Here is a 10,358-nt window from a genome sequence, read left to right on the forward strand (position 1 = left end):
GTTGCTTGCAATTCAACTCTAATATCATTAAAATGAAAGATACTTTACATTTATTATACTTAAGTAAAACCTTTCAAGATAACTATCAAGAAATGAGATAATTTTGTTTTTGCCAAAAATCTCACATTGAACAAAAGTAGAAAGTCTTGATCAATACAAATTTATTATTTCCCTTTCCGTGAGATCAATGAAAATCAAAATGTCAATATATTACAGATTTTTAAGTGATCTCTGCGGATCGAAGCCACATCAAACTTCAAATTATGACCCATGTAAAACTCGGCAAAAGTTTAAGGTTCACCAGAACAATTTTCATTATTTCCATTTATTATAGCATTTTAAACTTTGAAAATGGAGCAACTTCACTGATATCTTAAACAATGGGAATTTCTCAATGTGAATTTTCATCAACAATTAAATTCCATGAAAAAAAAGTCACTACATAATCACTAATTTCAAAACTAGAAGAGAACCAGTACAAAACATAAACTGTCCAGAGCATTAAACTTCAGATGAGAACTCTCAGCCCACAGGATTCAACAGATACATCTTACACCCATGAGAAGGCACCATGGCTGTAATGTTGCCTATGAATTGTGTTGGCAAGTTTTTGTGCTGCATTAATAAAGAATTAAGGAAATTAGAACCACACAATCACACAAAAAACGTGTTTTAAATGATAGCTGAAAATTACCTCCCACAGGTCTCTAGCTTCAATAACAGTACCCTTAGGAATTCCAATGTCTTCCCATGCAGCAGTGATGGAATAACGCCAAGGACCTCTGTTCACTAGCACTATAGCAAACCTGTAGCCTGAAATAGGAGCTGCCCAAATCTGTGCAACCCAAAACACACAGTTTAATCAACAAAAATATGAATTTAAGATTAACCACAAGCCTAAAGAAGAAAGAGTTGTTAATAACTCTACCTCTTGATCACCCATCCACCTAACTTTCTTTGCTTGTATGCCAAGCGGATCTGATACACATACATAAAAATATACATTTAAGCAACATGAAATCAATATCAAGATGAGTCCAATGGTGCAACCGTACAACAAGAAATTTTATCACCTTTGTTAACAGCAATTACTTCTTTATTACTAATGATTTCTAATGTATCTGCAGACATATTTGTCACATCACATCCAAGGAGAAGAGGAGCCTGCAATATCAATTAAATTATAAGCTAACAGAAGACTTCACTAAAAGCAACAATGATTAATTCATAAATCCAATTCAAAGATAATATACCTTTGAAATGGACCATAAACTAAAGTGTACAATATATTCATCTTTCGTCATCCCTCCATTTCCGATCTCAAGCATGTCAGGATCTGTTCAGAAATAACACAATTGTAGACTATTAATCTAAGAATTATTTGTTTCGACATGGTCGGAGATTTTCTACTTTTAATGTAGCTAACCATTCCAGCCACCAGGCCTTGCATACTCAGCATAAGCTTCATTCAAGTCTATTCTTGAGATCATGCTGCCAAGGAAGAAGAAATTATCCTAAAAATGTATGTTGACTAATGTCTTTTATAACCAAATTTATGTTATTATTAAATTTTACCTATCCCATGAATCAGATATATCACCAGTAGTTCTCCAGCTATTTCCAACGGGAGCACCCCACGTAGCTGGGTGCCGGTCTCCCCTGTACAGAATGCCAATTAAACCACCATTAAATAAAAGGAAAAAATTATTTGTAAGAAACACTGTTAAAAGAGTACCATTCACATAAAGAGTAGTAGATAGGGCGTCCAGTGTTCATCAATGCTCTGGTCATCACTGGGTATCTAAAAAAAATGTAACACATCAGATTATAACAAGAAGCTTAAATGATGACCAGAAGAAAAATTACTTCGGAGCATGCATATACTTGTAACTTACCTGATCATTGGCTCAGTTCCATCAGTGTAACAATTATCATACTTTAAATAATCAACACCCTACACAGAAAGTGAATCAATTCATTTTTTGGGTGGAAATACAATAATATAGAGAAGAAATGAAATATGAACACAGTTCATACCCATGACGCAAAGGTCTTAGCATCTTGGTCCTCATAACCCAGTGAACCAGGCATTTGTTTGCTACAAGTATAAGTCCTGCAAAAAAAAAAAAAAAAAAAAAAAAAAAAAAATGAAGATAAAGCCATCCTTAGCTGACTGAAATCAGTAATAAATATGGAATAAAAGTGTTTCAGAATGCAATAGAACCAGCAATGTTACCCTGCACTCGAGTATATCCCAAGCTTAAGGCCCTTGGAGTGAACATAGTCTGCCAAAGCTTTAATACCAGATGGAAATGTAGTGTTTTTAGCCACTAAATTGCCCTGAAATTATTGTTCTTGTTTAGTACCATACTACCATTTCACATTTCCATACAGAGATCAGCATAACTAGAAATAGATAATACCTGGCTATCTCGATCCTGTTCACCCCAACAATCATCTAAGAAAAAAAAGATTGTTCACACTTTGGTTAGCACTTAACAACAACAATGCCAACAAAAAAACGTATAAACTCAGAACAAATTCAAACTCTCCCAACCAGGGAAATCAGAAAAGCTAGTTCAAGTTGAGGCTTTCTCTCACATTTATATACCCAAATGTCGTTTAAAAATACCTAGGTTAACATATTCATATCCAAGCTTAGATAGCCCACTGGAGACAATAGCGTCAGCTGTCAAACCAGATAAAATAAAATCAAAACCATTGTACAATCAAGAAATTCAGATTGGGCGTGAACATGTTTATTAGAGAGTAGTAAATAAAGATTGTGGGAAAGCTCACCCGCTGCTTTGATGATAGTCTCGTTGACACTGCACCAGTAGTGATTCCAACTATTCCACCTATGAAGAAGAAAAAGATAAAGGCAGCTCTTTCATATCGTTTTCAGGTTGTTAGAACTAAAGAAACAAAAACATGCATTGAATGAAGTAGCTACAAACCCCATTGCAGGAGTTCCGGCAAGTCCATTTTCAAGCAAATTTCGTCTGTGCGCATGATCGTGATATTTAAATTTGCTGCTGAGCACCTTAAACTTCGACTTCTCCATCATTGTTGCTCTGGACGAGGCAACACCGATCACCATTACGAACAAACATAACGCTTTGAGGAGTGAAGTATCAACCCTTCTCTCCATTTCTCAGTCTCTGCTGAATAGAAAGTAGGAGAAAAGGAAATGTGACAGTGGTATTTATAGAGTCCTTAAAGACTCACAACTCTTGATTTAACATAATATCAGGGATTATCATTAGATAATTTTAGTTGATGAACTTTAAGGATTTAACTCTAATCACTTTCACTCGTCCATCTTTATCGGGATACCAATTATCTTTCAAATTTCAATTCTAGTATCGTAATATCTATTCTAATTTTAAATTGGTTACACAAAAGTTGATATCAAGATTCAAGAGTCCCACATAGGCCTTGGGTCAACATGAACAAGAGTGAGGGCCAAGGAAGTTCAAAATGGATAATACATAGCAGCTTTAAATGGCCTGTTACATGAGGAAAATTTCACTTTCTTTCAAACCAAAGGCCAAATTCATTACAGAAATTCCAGGAGATTAATATGAATATTTTTCAGTTTTCATTTTTGGTGTGGTCTGTGGGAATCTCTGGAAAAAGACAAACTTATTCTAAGAAATTACAAAGGTTTTCAGGAATTTTGAGCTGCAAAATTGTGATTTCACCACTATTTGTTTCCTGAAAACTTTCTTGCAAATGCTCTAACAATTTGTGTATGTTGCATCTAAATTCACTTTTTCCATTATTGTTTTCTTTGAATGTTCATAACAGGACCCATCATCCACCAATTCCAGGAAAGACTCGTGGCAGTCAGCCTACCGCTCTAATATCAATCCATGACAAAAACCATTTACCGTTTTAACCATGTTAAGGATTAACAATGAGAGTGCAGATGGTTTCATTTTGGAACGCAACAGAAAAACGAAGAGCTTGGCTTCTCCCATACTTTTATGGGAAAAGGACTATTTCCCACCCAATTTTTAGGCCATTCTCAAACCTATACCCACGAAAGATGAAAAACCCCTTTTCCCACCCATGACCAAACTGTCGTTGAAATTTTCAGTCAGGGACAGGGGTAAAATCATCATTTTACCTATAAACTTTAAAACTTTAAAATTTCACCATTTCCTCCTTCTAAGTTTTAAAAACTAACACCTCAATCCATCCTCAAAGTTTGAAAAGTTTAGATTTCACCCCTAAGATTGCTTCCTTCTCCGGCCACCACCGACAACCAACGCATTCCACCAATCTCTCATCTCCGACTACAAAGGACGATGAAGGACGACGCATTGTCGTCACGTTTGGATGATGCGACGAGCGACGAAAGACAACGTCGTCCTTCGTCGTCTGGGTGAAGCGACGAAGAGATTTCTGTCTCTTCGTCTCTTCGTCACATTGTGCGATGAGGAGATGAAGATCTCTTCATCACACCATCGCCATCGCACCAGGAGAAGGAGGAAGTCGGAGACGACGTTGAAAGATGCAGCTGAAGAATGGGGGTGAAATTGTTATTTTTGAAAGATATAGGGGGCGGTTAATTTTTAAAAAATGTGGAAACCCTAGGTTTGGGGGTGAAAATGTTACTTCTCAAAGTTTAAAAACTTTAAGTAAAGGTGAAATGTTAGTTTCTAAAACCTAGAGGGGCGGAGAGTAATAAACTTTATAACTTTTTAATATAAACAGTAAAATACTATTTTACCCTTCCTTTTAACTGAAAAAATTAATAGAAGTTTGCCTATGGGTGGGAAAAAGGGTTTTTGATCTCCCGTGGGTATAAGTTTGAGAATAACTTAAAAATTTGGTGGGAAATAGTCCTTTTCCCTACTTTTATTTAGGCTAAAGGACTTATTTCCACCAAAGTTTTGATGCGTTCCCAAAGTCACACCATAGGTTTGAAAAATCCAAAGTCCCACCTATTATCATTTTACTAATAATATTAAAAAAATATAAAATTCATTACATTTTCCTCTCTAAATTTTAAAAACTAACAACTTCACCTTTATCTAAAGTTTTCTAACTTTGAAAAGTTACAATCCCCTCCCCCCAAACCTAAAGTTTTTTCCTTCACCCCTCTAACCATCATCTCCGGCTCCGACAACCTCCCCTCTTCATCCTAAAATGTTGACCGACACACAACGGGGCATGAAGACCTCCCTTCTCTAGATCTCTTCGTATCTCTTCATCTCCAATGAAGAGACTCTTCGTTAGAGACGAAAAAATTTAGAGCAGGAGGGGCCAGCCAATGTTTTAGGGTAGAAAGGGAAGACCGTCAACGTCGGATATAATGGTCAAAGGGGAGAAAAAAAATCCTAGGGTTGGGGGGAGGTAATGTGACTTTTTAAAGTTAGAAAACTTTAGGTAAGAGTGAAATTGTTAGTTTTTAAAATTTAGGAGGCAAAATGTAATGAATTTTATATTTTTTTAATATTAGTAAATTAACGATTTTACCCCCTACCTCTAATAGAAAATTTTAACCCTAGTTGACTCATGGATGAAACTTTGGGTTTTTCAAACTTTATGAGTGTGACTTTGAAAATGCATTGAAACTTGGAAACAGTCCTTTGGCCTTTTATTTATTATTAGTGTCTAGTACCATTTGTGTCACATAGCTGTGACCTCAGTCAACCAAACTAGAAGACACCATTTGCATCATGCATGCTATGCAAATCGTGTAAGCAAAGTTAACACTTAAGCAATTGGTTTCAACATATACATCTTGCATCCATGAGATTCCACAGTGGCTGTCAAATTCCCCATAAATTTGGTTTTTAATGTCTTGTGCTGCATAAAACATGCACATATTAGCACTCAAGCGCATGCAGAATATCACTTGCATGCAAGGAAACCAAAAAAAAAAAAAAAATGATTACCTCCCAAAGATCTCTAGCTTCAACGACGCTTTTTTCAGGGATTCCAATGTCATCCCAGTTGGCCGTAATAGAATAACGTATTGGACCTCGGTTTACAAGGAGTAAAGCCACCCTGTAGTTTGAAAGCGGTCCTGCCCATATCTGGCAAAATTTATACTTTGCTCTGTAATTCTGCTGGAAGCTAGGCATACATCGGTTTTATATGGAAGTTTATAAATATATTACCTCTTGATCACCTTCAGATCTAACCTTCTTTGCCTGAACACCTAGTGTATCTGTCACATATGAGCAACAGAAAATCAGCATGTAGGCAGTCCAGAGAAGCACACTTATTTACCTAAAGATGAATAGATTATGATAATATACCTTGGTTGACAGCAATGACCTCTTTATTGGCCACAATTCCCATGGTATCTTTTGTCATGTTTCTAACATCACATCCAAGAAGGAGGGGAGCCTGCAATTCCCACTTAATCATAAGAGTCTTAAATATTTTGGGTCCAAGGGAAAGATAAGAGTCCTAGTATATACCTTGGAAATGGCCCACATGCTGAAGTGGACTATATATTCATTCTTTGTCATCCCGCCATTTCCCACCTCTAGCATATCAGGATCTGTTGAAATAACAGTTAGAATTAGTTTCAACAGAGAAGGGAAATATCTTGGTGAATATCAAACCCGTCTCTATATTGGCGAAAAGACAGTAAGGATCTTGGAATTCTAACCATTCCAACCACCAGGCCTTGCAAGCTCAGCAAATACTTCATTCATATCTGCTCTGGACATCATGCTGCCAAACAAAAACAAATAGCTATAACATTCTGACCAACATCTTAAATAATCAAACTCAATTTCTCAATATAATTCTTCACCTGTCCCATGTATCAGTAATATCATTAGTTGTTCTCCAGCTATTTCCTACATTAAAACCCCACTGAGCAGGGTGCAGGTCTCCCCTATATTACATTAATAATAATCTGTTAAATCAAGAATAAAGACATAGAAAACACTCAACTTAGGAGGTAAAAGAAAATTGCTCCATCAGATATATATCCTTACCATTCACATAGTGAAAAGAAAATAGGACGGCCAGTATTCATTAAAGCTCTGGTCATTATAGGATATCTACATTTAACAACGTGATGGAACATGCTATGTATGTTATGGCAGATTCAACTGAAGATGAGAAGAAATATTAATAGTTTAATTGTACATGCAATTCATCACCTGACAGTCGGTTTCGTGCCATCATTGTTACAATTGTCATACTTTAAATAATCAATACCCTGCACGGGATATGAATTGCATATTATTTTGGGGTATGAGCACGAATTCAAAAAATAGAAAATAAACACTAACTATGATACCCATGAGGCAAAGGTTTTCGCATCTTGTTCCTCATGACCGAGTGAACCAGGCATAGTTTTACTGCAAGTAAAATACCTGCAGAGATAGATAGAAATGTGTGAGTGTGTGTGTGTGTGTATTTGTTCAGTTATTTCCATAACAAGGATATGTAATTTTTTTCCAATAATTATGTTATACAAGTTTTTATCATGATGTGTTGAAGTCATTATGTTACCCTGCATCTGAGTATATGCCAAGCTTAAGCCCCTTGCTGTGAACATAGTCTGCCAGAACTTTAATACCAGAAGGAAATGTTGACTTCTTAGGCAATAATTCACCCTGACATTTCCATTTCTTAGTTTCAGTTCTGCATCATTTTTCTTTAACGAAATGTTCAACAGTTCAAAAATTTTTGCAGTTAAAAAAACAAAGCAAACCATACCTTGTCATTTCTATATATTTCAGCCCAGCAATCATCTAAGAAAAAACATATTTTTTTATTGTCCATTGTTAGCAATTTATGGCAATAATGGTAAGAAAAAAAACCCTTTCCAGAAAGAGAAACTTCCAACCATAATTGCAACCTACCTATGTTAACATAGGTATATCCAAGCTTGGATAGACCCGTGGAAACCAAAGCATCGGCTGTCAAACCAAAATAAACAACTTATAAATCTCTTATATTCTTAGTCTTCTTAACTAAGAATCTGGGTTTGAGAATTACAAAAGAAAATAAAGTTAAGGAGAATTACCAGTTTGCTTGATGACATTCTCATCAATGTTGCAGCTGAAGTGATTCCAACTATTCCATCTGTAGAAAAGAACGCCAGTATTTTGAGTTAAATATTCAGCCTGTCATATCTAAAATCAATTTTGGAACTGGGGATTTTTTAAAAGCTGGTATAAAATAAAGAACTCATCAATACAACATAATGGAAAACAAATTCAATCAGCTGAGGTCCCCTCAAATGAAAATGTTGTTTCTATTTGTTACATACCAAATGCTCTTTGAAAACTATTTGAGGTGTGCTGATCACATTAGAAAAATTAAAGAAAAATCAAATCTGTTGATATATATTCACTAATTGCTTTGATAAGTAAAGGGTATTAGCAAACACCAAAGCAATGATTGAAGCCAAGAAATTTACTGGAAAATCTCAGATGTTTTATATGATCTGAGAACAGACAGTGAAGCACAAGAGCAGGAAGAAAGAGGAAGAGAGAAAACAAACCCCATAGGAGGAGTGTTGCCAAGACCATTTGCTAAAAGATTACGCCTGTTATCGTTGAAGTTGGCATTTAGTGAAGCCAGACTCAACACTATAAATGAGGATGACAGTGGTAGCAACACACATGTCAACTTGACAAGGGAAACATCAAGCCTCCTAATCTCCATCTGAAGCCAGTACTAAAGCAAAGCAGTCTAATGGACGAAATATATAGACTCGACAAGTTCACTGCAAAATCTTTTTGTACCGAATTTACCCTCTTCGTTACCATGGCTAATATACTTATTATAAGGGTAAGTATATTAGCCACTCATTTCAAAAATTTCAATTTCCTTATTAGAGATATTGGAATTTTTACCCTTATTTTAATCCGTGTATAAATATATGTCACTTATTTCAAAACTTAAATAAATATATCACAACAGTAATCAATTTTCCTAAAATATCCCTATTAAAATGACTCATGCAGAGATTCTCTCTTTTTCTCTGTAACTTTTTCTCTCTTTTTACTCATATTTCAAGTAATAAAAAAATCATGCAGATAGATCCTCTCTCTTTTTCTCTGTAACTTTGAAACTGTATTGTAAAAAATAGAATAAGTGTTTCAAAATAGAGTCAGTGCTTCAAAAACAAAAAAATGAAGGAAAAAACTGAAAAGTGAAACGGATTTCAGATTAAGAATTCTTCAAAGTAAGAATATAAAAAAAAAAACAACTCACCAAAACTCAATCACATCTATTTTATACCTGGAAGAAATGACGATTGAAGAAGATCATTTAGTAGGATTTAACTGAAAAAAATAAAAGATTGACATTTAACTGAAAAAAAAAACAATACTTAAAAATAAAAAAAAGGTTAAAAAGGGTTGGCACTTTATACCCTTTTTTTACTCTTATGAATAATTTTTGGACATGAAATATATTATATTATATTTTCACCAGTCTTAGAATTCCTACAAATAACCATAAGAAATATTATATTATATCAATATGGAGTTCAATATTTTCATAATTTGGACATGAAATTCAATAACCATAACATATTAATAAATGAACAAATACGTACGAAAATAAATTTGGACGTAAAATTCAATGACTATGACTAACTTCTGAACTATTCTTGGCTTGAGATTTGTACTATTTAAAATATGACATCTTGATAATCAAACGCTCTCCATATTTATAGGGATTCGATCTCTACTAATCAGATTGAGAAAAAACATTTTCTCTATCTCTAACAATATTAGAAGGAACTTTATCTAAGATAAAGTTATTATAATGCTTGCGATAGCCTATATGTCTCGCACTTTGTTGATTTCAGAAAATAGAGAGAGAAGTTGATTTTCTTATATTCATTACAATTCTGCGTTCTTCAGCAAGCTGTAATTCATCCACACATTGTCAATAATTCTTGAATTTCTTATCTCGGACAAAATTAGAAATTATTGAAGTCCAATAATCTGATAATGACCTTAGTAATCCATATATCCTCTCATTTTCAGTTAATTTTATGCGTTTCTCTTTTAAATCATAATATCTCTTATGTATGACACTAAGGTGAGTGAAAATGTTGTGCACTTAATTCATCTTATAGTTCAGATAGTAATCTTTAGTCAATATGTTCACCTTATATATGACCAACAAATAGAGAATAATAAATTATACATGTATAACAATATAAATATTTACTCTAAACAAAAAATATATATTAATTTAAATATAAATAAATTAAGTCAAAATAAAAAAAATATTTTTTAAATATAAATAAATTTAAAAAATTAAAAAAAAAAAGAGGTTGGCTTTTTTCTAAACAGGGGTTGGTGTAGCCAACCCCTTATTTTTACACGCCAACCCATTAATTTGTGCAGCCGAAC

The 10,358-nt window shown here is 34.2% G+C and overlaps 2 protein-coding genes across 5 annotated transcripts; both read right to left on the bottom strand.

Annotated features, from left to right (window-relative positions):
- Positions 1–366: 366 nt before the first annotated feature.
- LOC123217472 (alpha-galactosidase 1-like) lies at positions 367–3,248 on the bottom strand. The gene is made up of 15 exons (XM_044638519.1): positions 2,958–3,248; positions 2,800–2,858; positions 2,633–2,689; positions 2,424–2,458; positions 2,237–2,340; positions 2,038–2,113; positions 1,896–1,954; positions 1,736–1,801; positions 1,576–1,659; positions 1,427–1,491; positions 1,254–1,336; positions 1,074–1,164; positions 929–978; positions 695–835; positions 367–615 (listed from the first exon to the last, which is right to left on the bottom strand). The coding sequence occupies exons 1-15, from the start codon at positions 3,149–3,151 to the stop codon at positions 523–525; spliced, it is 1,257 nt and encodes a 418-aa protein (XP_044494454.1). The 5' UTR covers positions 3,152–3,248; the 3' UTR covers positions 367–522.
- A 2,331-nt stretch (positions 3,249–5,579) lies between these two features.
- LOC123217473 (alpha-galactosidase 1-like) lies at positions 5,580–8,665 on the bottom strand. 4 transcript variants are annotated; one of them, XM_044638522.1, is made up of 15 exons: positions 8,489–8,665; positions 8,009–8,067; positions 7,845–7,901; positions 7,699–7,733; positions 7,492–7,595; positions 7,277–7,352; positions 7,137–7,195; positions 6,969–7,034; positions 6,782–6,865; positions 6,635–6,699; positions 6,441–6,523; positions 6,276–6,366; positions 6,135–6,184; positions 5,910–6,050; positions 5,580–5,820 (listed from the first exon to the last, which is right to left on the bottom strand). In XM_044638522.1, the coding sequence occupies exons 1-15, from the start codon at positions 8,650–8,652 to the stop codon at positions 5,728–5,730; spliced, it is 1,227 nt and encodes a 408-aa protein (XP_044494457.1). In that variant the 5' UTR covers positions 8,653–8,665; the 3' UTR covers positions 5,580–5,727. The 4 variants fall into 4 exon arrangements, 3 of the variants coding, with proteins under 3 accessions (XP_044494457.1, XP_044494455.1, XP_044494456.1); XM_044638520.1 differs by having other exon boundaries at positions 7,699–7,901; XR_006502491.1 differs by having other exon boundaries at positions 5,910–6,040; positions 7,699–7,901.
- Between the last annotated feature and the right edge of the window lie 1,693 nt (positions 8,666–10,358).

This window comes from Mangifera indica, chromosome 5 (genome assembly GCF_011075055.1).
Source record: "Mangifera indica cultivar Alphonso chromosome 5, CATAS_Mindica_2.1, whole genome shotgun sequence".
Taxonomy (NCBI): domain Eukaryota; kingdom Viridiplantae; phylum Streptophyta; class Magnoliopsida; order Sapindales; family Anacardiaceae; genus Mangifera; species Mangifera indica.